Source organism: Triticum dicoccoides, chromosome 3B, assembly GCF_002162155.2.
Source record: "Triticum dicoccoides isolate Atlit2015 ecotype Zavitan chromosome 3B, WEW_v2.0, whole genome shotgun sequence".
Lineage (NCBI taxonomy): Eukaryota > Viridiplantae > Streptophyta > Magnoliopsida > Poales > Poaceae > Triticum > Triticum dicoccoides.
In genome coordinates this window covers 767441485-767454667 of record NC_041385.1, presented here as the reverse complement: position 1 = coordinate 767454667, position 13183 = coordinate 767441485, and the positions used below count along the sequence as shown (strand labels likewise).

General features: G+C 42.7%; 1 protein-coding gene and 1 long non-coding RNA gene across 8 annotated transcripts; both read left to right on the top strand.

Moving 5' to 3' along the window:
• Positions 1 to 1362: 1362 nt before the first annotated feature.
• LOC119278384 lies at positions 1363 to 6753 on the top strand. Of its 7 annotated transcripts, none has more exons than XR_005137765.1 (8): positions 1366 to 1752; positions 2326 to 2446; positions 3255 to 3327; positions 3621 to 3751; positions 4109 to 4194; positions 4721 to 4926; positions 5340 to 5437; positions 5943 to 6753. It is a non-coding gene; the product is annotated as an uncharacterized LOC119278384 (long non-coding RNA). The 7 variants fall into 7 exon arrangements; XR_005137766.1 differs by having other exon boundaries at positions 1367 to 1752; positions 4139 to 4194; XR_005137761.1 differs by having other exon boundaries at positions 1363 to 1752; positions 2298 to 2446; positions 4109 to 4926.
• A 5071-nt stretch (positions 6754 to 11824) lies between these two features.
• LOC119282128 (early nodulin-55-1-like) lies at positions 11825 to 12906 on the top strand. The gene is made up of 2 exons (XM_037562453.1): positions 11825 to 12145; positions 12256 to 12906. Exons 1-2 carry the CDS (start codon positions 11935 to 11937, stop codon positions 12672 to 12674), a joined length of 630 nt encoding a protein of 209 aa, XP_037418350.1. The 5' UTR covers positions 11825 to 11934; the 3' UTR covers positions 12675 to 12906.
• The last annotated feature ends 277 nt before the right edge of the window (positions 12907 to 13183 follow it).

Here is a 13183-nt window from a genome sequence, read left to right as displayed (position 1 = left end):
ACTAATGAAGCCCTTACAACCAACGCAATAATACAAAAAACCAACACAAACAAAAGCTAAAGAAAAGCGCAACAAGATAAAAGGTGCTGGGTAGAACAAAAACAAAGCACCGCAGACAGCAGGCAAACATTGAGGGAAAAGTTGAAGCACCGCCTGCAGTCATAGGAGCTCTCGGTTGTGAATAAGCAACCAGAGCAAGGAACAGAGCCACCTCGAGAATGATACTAGCTACGGAAGGGGGCCAAGGCATCACCATCACCTGGCCACCGAGCAAACATCGCCATTCATCTATGTCGCTGAAAGGAGCCCCCCTGCCCCCTCGCCTTGGCTCTTAGGGCACATCACCATTGAACGAAGAAGATGGTCACCCCTGAGCTTGAATGGAAAATGACGCCAAGACAAGGAGGCCTCCACAACCCCTCGCCAAAGCTAGCATACCTAGGGAGCACTCCCGTCGAGGTCCAAGTACCGTCAACATGAAGAGAAGGAGTTGCCGTCCACTAGTAGATAGGGATCTTGCTCACTAGATGGAGCCTCCGAGAAGGAAAAAACGCAACCGCATTGCCACCGCACGATCCGGCAGGTCAGACAAAGGATTTTCACCCTGAGCACAAGGTAAGTAAGGACAACCCACGATGATGCCTCCAAGGAGGAAACAATCACTCAAGAGCGTCGCCGACACCGGCACCGACAGCTTCGGGCAAAGCTTTCACCCGGGAAATTGTCCTTCACCACCAGAATCCACTATCCAACCACCACAAGAATAGCCACCGGCCGACGAGTAGAGGTAGCCGAATATGAAGAGGACGACGCCCATAACAGGGGTTTGGTCATCTAACATATAAAAGCTGCTAGAGTACCCGCCCATCCAGCGCCATCGTGATTTCAAAACGATCCTGCACGCACGCTTCGCCTCGCTGGCGTTGTAATAGTAATTTTCATTGACCTGATAAGTATCCGACCACTCGTTTTCTTGTACGCCCCGTAATCGGCCCATGAGCAGCTGACGAGTGGGTCACGTTTCGACGTGGGGCAGCCTTGCAGCGACTCATGGATGGTGCGTGCTTCTGTGGATGAAAAGCAGGGGCAGGTCGCTCGTGGGCTGTGGCCAATCGATCGTGGATTGTCACGACGTTTTTTACCGTCCTCGTTCGCACCCGGCGACGGCGCCTCAGCTTCAGCCGCATCGGGCCCATTTGTCGGTCTCCTGGGTGCCCGGCTCAGAGAGAGCAGCGAGCGAGCGGGCGACCTGGGCGAGCGGGCACGAGAGAAAAGAAAAAGAGAAGCCGCCGCGAGAGAAAAAAGTAAAAGCAGCCAGACCTAGCCCGCGCCCCGCCGCCGCCTCCTCTCTCTCTTGCCGCCGCCGCCTCCACCTCCCCTCCTGCCGCCGCCGCCGCCTCAGCCTCGGCCGGGCCGTGCTATGCCGGCGCCCGTCGGCCTTGATCCGGCCTCGCAGGAGGAGCTCGCCCTCAAGAAGGACTCGACAGGAGGAGGGGAGCAGTGCCTCTTCTCCTCCCCTTCGCTCTTCTCCTCCTCACGTTCTAGATTGGGCACAAGTCACCACCATACAAGAGCATGGGTTGCATGATCTTCATGGTGGGCGTGGTGGAGCAAGGAGGGAGGAGGATAGCGATGGGGGAAGGAGAAGCAAGGTTGGAGCTCCAGGCTCTACGTTGGCGTGCCGCTGGAGTGGATGAGTGGTCGTCCGTTGCGCGCCGGCCGTCGTCCCCGTCCCCAATCTGGGCTGCCTAGGTATGACCTCGTCATTTGCCTCCCCCAATCTTTTTTTGATTTCTTGATCTATGTCAATTTGTGCAGATGTGAGAAAGAAGAGGATATTTCTCTCTCTCTCTTCTCTCTCTCTCTCACACACAATCACGTATGTTCCTGTGTTATCCTTGGATGCAAACTTTTTTTTTGTTATACACATCGGCCTATGTTTGCACTGCTCTTGAACACAGAACATCAGGTGGCGCTGCTGGGTAATAAATTTATTTGATCATTCTCCAACTGTTTTTTATGGTATCAAACTATTGCATAACATACTGATTTGCTCTCACCTAAATTAACATAGATGCTTCAGGTGACTTATCATGTTTGTCTTCGCACGAATAAATCAATAATCCTATAGTATTCTTGTTCAGTGATATTAATTACAATTTGCACTGCTCAATTTTTTTACAATTTGCAAGAGGAGAGATAAATGTGATGCACCGGCTTTTCTAATAATAGGTGCTCACTTGTTTCTAAATAATTGATCCCACCCTTTTATTATTATTCATAACTGATAGTTGTAGGTTTTACTGTTGTTCTCTGCAAAATCAGCGTGAGTGCTTGATGTTACCTCCATCAGCTGATGAGGCGAGGCTGCTGCTGCTGAAAAATGGTGCTGCTACCGGAGGCAGTGGAGAGGCATTCCGTGGACCAACTGTGGTGTGGTTCAGATGTAAGTTTCAGTACATCTGATGTTTGAATCTTCTTCAAAACCCAACATATCAGTTTTTGGCTTTGAATATGGAACTTCTGTTCACATGAATACATGTTGTTTATTTCCTATAAGTGTGCTTTGTTATCCATTCCAATTTACGCCATGGAGTCTCTAATATTTGTTTAATTTGAGTTTTCAGATTTAGAAATCTTTTCTGTTTTGCTCTGTGATGAGCTCTCAAAAATTGTTTTATTTTTGTTGATTATTGGCGGTGTCATTTTAGCTAGATGGTTCCACGGAGGTCTCGTTCGAACCGACGTTGTGGTTTATCCTCTTTCAACTATTAGTATTTGCTTAAAAGAAAGATCAAGAAAAGGCTACTTTTAATTGGAATAATTATGCGAGAAGGCATGGTCAACTTACTCCACCACAGACTCATTTTTTGGGTGTGAAGTATAAAATAAAGATCCGAATGGCAGTAGGGTGAAGATGAGAAATATCACCAAAACAATGGAGGGAAGTAAGGATGCCTCATAGGCATGTTTTCACTGATGATAGAACAGAATAATTATCCAGGTAATATAGGTTTGTAGAGCAGCAGTGGTTCACGCATATGCAGATGGCTGCAGTGTGTTGATTGAACATTACAACTTCAATGTTATGTTATTATGTGCTCACCATATTTATCATTATGTGCTCACCATATTTATCATTATGTTTTTCAGTGGTTTACGCATATGCAGATGGCTGCAGTGTGTTGATTGAACATTACAACTTCAATGTTATGTTATTATGTGCTCACCATATTTATCATTCTGTTTTTCAGAGTCCAAGGAGTGGAAACTATAACCTTGTCAAATTCTACACATAGCCATTATGACGACACATTTATGCGATAGGTTAGTAACACACATGCCTTTTGTCTTGGACCATTCTCGTGTTGCAGATTTTTTTGTTGAAGGTTGTGTTTGGATTAGCTTTCCTATTCAAAATATAATATAATTTGTATTGCCGAGGTGTTTGTGGATTCCATCGATAGAGCAATTTATTTATTCATCATTGTGATTGTTTCTGTACCATGTTCATTGTGCATAGTTCATTTTATTGGTGATGCCAAAGACTCATAACTTTATAATCCATGCATGTGTGTTTTGCTTACTTGTTACCATTACCTCTATTTGTGAGTGCATAGATTGTCAATATTTAAGTTGATACACTAAAGACGGAGATGTGGAAAGCTTGCCACGGAGGCACACAGGCTTGCTGATTCTGTTTTGGATTTGTCCTTGAGAGGAGGCCGAAGCAAACTTCAACAGGCATCAGGTGTGCATCCTCTATTCGTTGTGTTTGTCCCCCTAACTGTTTGTCTCCCTAACAGACGTTGAGCTTTGTACATTTTGGTACATATAGTTAGTTACTTAGTTTACTTGCAGTTGACGATGGTCAGATCACATACATGCTTGGTTTTACTCAACTTAGTAGCTTCCATTCAGTAGGCAGTCAGAACTAATTTGTGAAAATTAGACCAAAGGAAAGTCTGCCTTCCTTTTTTGTGCACATAAATACTTCTGGTTACAATATGTGACCAAATTAAGTAAACTTATACGATATATTTCTTCATTGTTCCGCTTACGGAAACTGAACTGCTGTTGTGCTAATATATTATATTCATCTTTAAAGGCCTTGTGGTCGGTTGCCATTGTTGTGCAGTAATTTCTCTCCGAAACACTCGTCCAAATTTATGATTGGTTTCGCTGGCGCTGCATGTAAGTGAGATCTACTTATTGTTCTATTGGCTTTGCTCCGATGAGTTCTTCCCCATATACCTCTTTGATGATTTTGCCACCATATGGTCGACCTGGTCTTATCAAGGTTTATCATGGTTTTCGTGGTAGTGTGACTGGCTCACAGTACATAATTGTCTGCCTTCTCCACCAAATGTATGTGTTATGATATTTTGTAAGGCTAGGCACACCCTAGGTTGTTTAATGCTTTTGATCTAGCTTGTTATGAGATAATTAAACAATCGTGTTTATTTGCTCACGAGCAAGATGATGATTTCAAGCCAATGACTATTTGCCCCTTTTAGAGTTTCTACCATTTAATTGTGTTGTTATTTCCCTTAATAGAATATTTGCTAATGGTTAGACTACCTTGCGGTTATTATTCCTATGGGCAAACAAATATATGATTATTAATATTGCATAGCTTGAACAAAAGCACATGACCTGTCTTCTGCATTGGTGGCTAAAATTGAGATACTTATGCTTGTTGATGCCTTCCCTTTTGTAGTAAAATCCATGCTTCTAGCGTATGTAGACGCCTCTGGCGTCGAACTGAAGAGACGAGGAAGAAAGGGGATACACAAGCTCGTTGGATCCACTCGCTGCCGCTTCATATTCAGCTCTTCACGGGTCACGACTGTCGCTATTCGTGGGCCGGGCTAAATAACATATGGGCCATCGAAATACTTATCTCCATATACGCAGAACAGAAAGGTGTTTCTTTCTTTTTTTCCTTTTGTTACTCACAAGAAAAGGTGTTTCTTTTCCTTTACGTAAAAAAACAAACATTTGCAAGGCACGGTTCTGTTTTTCCATTTACTATTACATTTACTTCAATTCCTCTTACAGAAACCAGTATTCATTTATTCAAAGAGCATCGTTATTTCATATTTGTGAGATAACTAAAAAGGTTATTTATCTTTCTGCGAGACATTGGCCATCCTACATGACTTAGTGCATCATTTCCAACCTAATGTACTTACTACATATAATATATGAGCTATTCTTTTCAAACAACAATATGTTAACGCACACTCTTACACCGATTGGCTCACACTCTTACAACAATATTCGATTTCATGCTTCGTTTGCTTTCTCCTCACTGCACTACCCCTCTTCAATCTCAGATCAAAAATCTCACAATGGAAGACATGGACATTGGCATCGTCTGTGAGACGGTTCCCCAGGATCAGCAGCATCAAGGACAGCAACGCCTGCGCCCAATGTAATCTTCTAATCACCAGTTGTAGTTCATTCATTGGTCTTTATAAACTTGGCTTTCAGTTTTGCTCCATCGCCGGCTTATTTGCCTTGCTTCTGTATTCTTGGAAGAGTGAATAAAAGATACACGCATAATGAAATATAGGTAGCTAGGTTCGTGGAAATTGGTCTTCCAGAACTCATCCTTAGTTTTTTGAATGAGGTGAAGTTGTAGTAATCATATTTATTTCCTGGACAATATTTTCCTCAGTGTTGCATTCTGGAAAGGGTGTCTTTGGTCAGTCTTCTGTTCTTTCATTGTTTCAATTGTGTAACTCTACACATGTATCCTCACAATTAGTGGCGCCTACAAGAATGGCAGGCCTACCTGTAACTTCTCTTATGTAGTTAAATAGAACAACTCAGGGCTTCACACTCAATCAAACTACCATGCCCAATTGAAATCCTCATTTGTCGATTCAACTATTATTTTGTCAGACAGAAATTTAACCCTTACTTTGCTTGTACAGGAGAATGACTATCTGATAGTAATTCCTTAAGCCCACATATTCGCCCTGGTGCTGAAAGCTCTGAAGTTACCCCCCGCAACTTATTATCACAAGATATGCCCAGGCGGAAAGAATCGTGTGACGGTTACTTTCATTTCTTCTTTGGAATTGCTCGATGGTGCACTTGTTCCAAGTTCTCTGTCAGGTGCAATCTTAGATAGCTATGAAGATGCTGAAGACAGTGCTGCTATTGAAGCTATTAGATACATGGAAAATGCATATGGCAAAGAAATGAGGGACTACCACTACACTCATGTCAAGAAGCTTCAAAATCAAGTGACGCACCTGGTCAAATGGCTGGTTGCATCAAATAAAACAATCAAGAAGCTGTGCAAAACATGCTACTACGCTGTCAGGTATATGAGCTCATATTCTGCCCAAATAGAAAACACAACGACTGCTCGGCATTTGAAAGGGCGGGATAGCAAAGGGAGTTATGAAAACAGCGCTGGCAAGCATTGAAGGACTGACGCAGAGGCTACGCTACATTGCTATGAAGTTTGAGCAGCGCCTCGAAGCAACCAGAAATAGTTTCTGGTGAGATTTGGTCAATGTGTCCTGACGTATCGATCAGACAAGGATCTTTCGCATTTTGGCGTACTCCAAGCAAGATATGTGTACGCTTTAGTCTTAACTTGCTGCCTCTATGCTGAAAAGTAGTGTATGATATAGTCTACGATCTTTAAACTTTGTTGTTATCTCTGTACTCAGAAGCGGGTTATCATCGCTTACTGTATATATGTGAAGGCCTCTTCTTCTGCTATTCTTTCCAGGCCACTGCTTCTGTGGTGAAAAGTATTGTATAATGTAGTCTATGATCTTTAGATTATATTGTTCTCTTTGTAGTCAAAAGCAGTTTTTCACCGCTTATTCTCTCTCTCTCTCTCTCTCTCTCTCTCTCTCTCTATATATATATATATATATATATATATATATATATATATATATATATACTGCTATTGTTTCCTGAAAACTATGACTCAAGAAACAAGCTTCCTTTTATGCATGCTTTTGCTTCAATGCTTTCATTAGAGCTTCCCTGTGATAACGTCTTCCAATCACGGTGTATGCAACAAATTAAAATCAATTACATTCCTGTTTATTTTACAAACGATCATCAACAACTACTACATCTGCAGAAAGTCAATAGTACTTTCCTACATGACTTAGTGCACCATTTTCAATCTTATCTGCTCACTGCATATAGTACATAAGCTATTCTTTTGAAGCAACAAATATATTAATACAATCTCTCACAATAATTAGCTTATACACGACTTTGCGCCATGGGCGCAACGAGTCATCTAGTAATTCAAATCCCCAATGACCACACCCAAGCCACGGACGCCTCCGTGTGGTCCACCTCGTCGCCCTCACGGACAAGACGGACCACCAACACCCACATCACGACACCTATCGCAAGGGCACAACCATGCCCGCCAGCCGATGCCGAAGCCGCCACTCCGGATCTTGAAAGGCCAAACCTTGCCCGCCTCTCACCAAGAGACGGGCCATCGATACATAGTCGGCCAGCACCGCTGCCGCACCGGCGCACCACCACAACCTCCCACCGGCGCCCAACAAAATCAAATCACACCCGAGCACTGCACGACCCAGATCCGCGCGCACCGTCGAAAGTCCGTGTACGAGGCAGCCTAGCGGCGGTCGGCCGAGTCCATGGACTGACCCCCTGTCAGATCCAATGGAACCACGACACCCTCTGGATCCCATGGCTGGACCGGCACCCACGCTCGCGTTGCTCGGCGCCCAGCACGACGGGAGGAGCGGCGCCACCAACCCTGACCAGACCAGCCGCTAGCCATGAGGAGAAGCTTCATTCGAGCTGCAGTTGTTGCCGACGAGATCGCAATTGGGGAGGGACCATGGGGAGAGACAAGGGCGGGGATGGGGAGAAGGAGGCAGGGGAGGTCTCGCCGCGGCGGGCCAGCCGGCGGTGAGGGGGCACGCGATGGGGAAAACCTAATCGCCCCCGAGTCGCCAAACGAGGAAGACACAAACCGGCGCCTGCAGGCTCCTTAGCTGGGCTCAGCCCATTTAGCGTTTCCTTTTGTCTGTCAAAAATGGTGCCAGCCAAAGAATCGAACTCTAGACCACTAGAACCATCGTGAACTTATGGATTGAAACTGCTTCCGTCCTTTTTGTTCTTTGCTAGTTCGCATCTCTTTTTCTATTTCCTATTTTCTGTCCTTTTTTCCTTTTCTATTTATTTATTTTTCTGAAATGCGTGATTGTAAATCCATGAACTTTTTCTTCATAATCAACGAACGTTTTTTCAAAAATCCATGAACTATTCTCCAAATTGATGAACTTATTTTCCAAATTTGATGAACTTTTCTCAAATGTAATGAACATTTAAAATTCATTGAACTTTTTATGGAAATCAATGAACTTTTTTTCAATTATCGATGAACTTTTTTCAGGTTTGATGATTTTTTTTTCAAATTTCATGAACTTTATCTTCAATTCGATGAACTTTTTTAAAATTTGATGAACTTTTTTTTAAAATCGATGAACTCTTTTCAAAATCGATGAACTTTTATTAAAATCGATGAACTCTCTCTCAAATTTGGTGAACTTTTTTCAAATTCAATGAACTTTTTTTAAAAAATTCGATGAACTTTTTTCAAATTCACGAACTTTTTTCATTTTTTGAAGTTTTGTTTTCAATTCATTGTTTATGTGAATGCTTTTTAATATTATGTTTTCTTTAGTCAAATAATCCATGGTTTATGTGCATGCTCTATTTTCCTTCAGTAACAACGAACTAAACATGGTCTAGTGGTTAACTCGTGTGGGGGACTACTGGTCCCACGTCTCCCTGAATTTAACGTGCCATTTTGCATTCTCCTTTTGCTTTGTAGCACGTTGCTGGGCCGGCCCACTTCGCGTCCGTGCGAGCGCCAGCGGCGCGAAGCGGCGCCTACATCGCTCAATATGAGCTCCCGAAACCAAGGGGGTGCATCGGCGAGGGGAGTATGTACTTGGTAGTTGTGTTTCACAAAAGCTGATGTTTCCTCCGGACTCCTCGTGTGTGCACATATTATATTTTACTAGAAAAAGGGCCCGTGCGTTGCAACAGGACAAAACTTATAATCTTCAATGGTCATGACCATATTTTGCTCTATTATCAAGATACATGACCACTCTCAATTTTGTGAAAATCATGACTAATTTATGAAATGATGAACATTTTCTAAAAGTCGTGAACATATTCTAAAATTGTGCACATTTTCGAACATTTTCTAAAATCAATAACATTTTTCGAATTCATGATTATTTTATACTATTTGCAAACATTTTTTAAAATTGTGCACATCTTGTTAAACAATTTTCTGGAATATGTGAATATTTCTAGAATCGATGAGCATTTTTTTGGAATTGGTTGGAAGAATTTTTGAAATTCAGGAACATTTTTTTATTTAACGAACACTTTTTGAAATGCATGATCATATTTTGAATCAGAGAATATTTTATGAATAAATAAACTGTATTGTAAGTAAGGATCAGATTTTGAATTTTTATGATATTGTTCCATTCATGAACATTTTTTGGATAGGTCACATTTTGTTCAATTTCATCATAATTTTTAATACACGAAATTTTTAAAACTCATGAACATTTTGGATTTCCCAGAAAATTGTGTTTGAAAATTTGAACATTTTTTGAACCAGAAATATTGCTTTACAAACTCATTAACATTTTTTGAATACACAAACATTTTATGATTTATTAAACATTTTAATTCAAAATTACCATTTTTTAAATTTTCGGAAATGTTTTGAAGTCCCAAGTTGTTTAAAGTAGAAAAACGAAAATAAAGTAAACAAATAAATAATGACCTTATAAAAACAGGCCACCCGGAACATGGGCCGGTCCAATCGGTCGCGTTGCGTCTTCTTCTAGCGCACAGAGCGCACTATAAGACGTCCCAACTGAATGGGCCGGCCCAGACGAGGGATTTCCGTGTGTAAAACCTTTTTTATTACTTATAGGTGGCGTTGGTCGGTAATATTTTGCAACTTTGGACGCAATTTCCATGACATACCGCCATAATAGCCCCTTTCTTATTGGGTATATATAGATATAGGTTAATAATTATCTCGAGGTATACTAATATGCGTGTGCACATATTATTTAATAAACAATCTATAAACCAGGCCCGATGCCACGCTGTGGATTATACATATTTGTGGTACACAAATATTGGTGTGCCTACAAAATAAGTATATGGAGGTATGCAATAAAAAACTAAAAATGTTCCTGTAATTTTTAGAAATAATTTATATAATAATAGTTAAATATAGTGCACAAGTTTTTAAAATATTTAGTGTAAATATAAAATATACACTCATTGATTATATGTAAGATGGTTTATTAAAGAACACAATATTTAGTGATGAGTACAAAAGAAATTATAAATTATACAAAATATTTATATATGAATTAGTTATAAAACGAGAGTAGTTGAATTTTCTTTGTATTAGTGTAATTATAATGTACATACTTTTTACAAATTTTAAGAAAAATTAACATCTATACCAATATAAAAAGACCTAATGGGGCAGATTCAACAAATCCCGGCCATCAAATCAGGTCAATCCAATGACTCAGGCTGCTTCAATGATGATTGCTCAACACGTTTAGTATGCAGTTAATATCGTACCAAATATTAATACCAATGCTAATCACATACTTAATACGCAAAAAATATCCTATTATTAATATATTACCTAATATCAATGTGCATTGCAATAGATTAATATATTACCTAATATATTGCAATATATCTTACTATTAATATATTACCTAATATCAACATGCATTGCAATATATTGCATATCAAAGTACCTAATATTTACGTGTAATTAATATATTACCTAATATTAACGTGCACTGCACGTACACATTTACTAGTATGCTAAATGAGCTGCACAGACTGCAGTACTACAAGCGTTTTCATTTACAATAGATTAAGCTCTTGGAGACTTGCCATGTGAAGTTCCTTCGTGTTGGCAAGCTATGTTGCCCGCCATTGTCAGGTCAGTGGGTCCGATTACCATTCGGCCTCATTTTTCATTTTAATTTCCAATACTAGCAGGCGGGACCAATAGTCATTGAGACATGTAGTATTCAGTTAGTCCTGTTTTATCGCTACAGGTGAGCTCCACGCCATGTCGGTGTCACATCAGCCATATACAGTGCCACTACGCAATTTACGTCTACAGATGCGATCAATACCGTATTTGCACGTATGTGCCATGTTTTGAAATCAGTTCGACGTATTTTTCAAGTTCAAACATTATAGTGAACATTCATGACAAGTTCAAGCACCACTGATGTATTTACTTTTTACAATAATATCAGTACCAACGCACCGCCGCCGATGGTTAACAGGATGCAACATCAAATATTCAAATATCAGTTTTTCTTACGAAAGAAATATCAGTATCAACCTGCCGCCACTAATGGCAAACACCTGGACTGCAAGAAAGGTTCTCCAAAAACGTTGCCGGTACGGCGATTCAGTTCTTGGGCCTGTACGACTGTCCGTAATGCCGCCGTCGGGCAGAGAAGCCCTATGGATGCATGCAGATGCAGTAACTGCCTGGTGAGAGTCCAACGCCACGTTCTCCACCTCCGTCCGCGCGCGAGCAACGCCGAGTTGACCTAACCGCCAACGGGCAATCGGTTGAGTTCGCCAGGCATGCACGCTCCCTCGACCCTATCAGTTTTACCACTTCTCGATCGATCGGCACTACTCGATCAACGTAGTACCCCTATAAATTCCTCGTCCTCCTATCAGCACACACACACACCGGTTGGACACAGTACACACACACACACACCACTTCCTCTTCTTCGGAGATCATCGGTGGGCGGTGGGCAGAGAACCTGCTGAGAGCGCCCGTTGCTCGGTTTTGATACGATCGATATGGCAGCGGCTGCGGCGTCTCTGGTGATCCGTCTCTCGGCGCTCGCCATCGTGCTCGTCGTCCTCTGCCCGGCGGCGTCCGCGGTGCCGCTGGGGAAGCGGTACAGGGTCGGCGGCCCTGAAGGGTGGCGCGTGCCCCCGCCGCAGGACAAGGAGATGTTCTACGTCAAGTGGGCGGCCCCCATAACCTTCTTCGTCGAGGACTCCATCGGTAAGTAGCAATTGACTAGGTGCACGCCAGCGTTTGATCCACTGATTAGCCAGATGGAGACCAAATCAACTTAATCCTTGTGTTGTGAATGCAAATGGACATGCATGCAGAGTTCGTGTACAAGAACGACTCGGTGATCAAGGTGAGCAAGGTCGGATACTATCACTGCAACGAGACGGCGGGCATCGGCACCGGCGCCGTGCCCAGGGACGGCAGCACGCTCTTCCTCCTCGACGCGCCAGGCCTCGCCTACTTCGCCAGCGCCGACCTCGGACACTGCAACGCCGGCGAGAGGCTGGTAATTAACGTCCGCGCTGCCTCCCCGCCGGCGCCGGCATCAGCATCATCGCCGGCACAGGCCCCCAGGGCACCATCGCCTTCACGAGCGCCGTCGTCATCGTCGATCTCACCGGCGCCAGGGCCGGCCCCGTCGATGGAGTATTCATCCGCCGCGGGCGGGCCATTCGTGGCGTCCCTCGCTCGCGCCATGGCACAAGCTGTGACATTGGTCCTCGCCTGCTTTATCTGAGCAAGCCTAAGTAGGTTACATAATTTGTTAGTCAGTTAATTAGTGTGTGATGTGCGTGTGATAATCAAGGACCGTTCGATTTAGTATCACAGTATTCGTTTTGATGTATTGCGTGCCGTCTTTTCACGTGTCAGTGACAACAAGTATATTTTTATATACTTGTGTCTCTTTCGATTAAGAAACTTAAATGCTGAGTGAAAATATTACAACCAGGTATTATCTCTTTGACCCAGAGTGCTTTTGTGCCTAGGAGACTCATTACTGATAATGTGTTAATGGCTTATGAGTGTTTACGCACGATCATGAAAAAGAGGCAAGGGAACAGTGGCTTGTGTGCCATGAAGTTAGATATACACAAAACATATGATCGGGTGGGATGGAATTTTTCGGTGATATGGTGACTAAGTTGGGCTTTGACGGCACATGGGCGGAAATGATCATGGCTTGTGTTAATAGAGTTTGGTTCCACTGAGATGAAACAGAGATTTTTACCCCTACAAGGGGGCTCA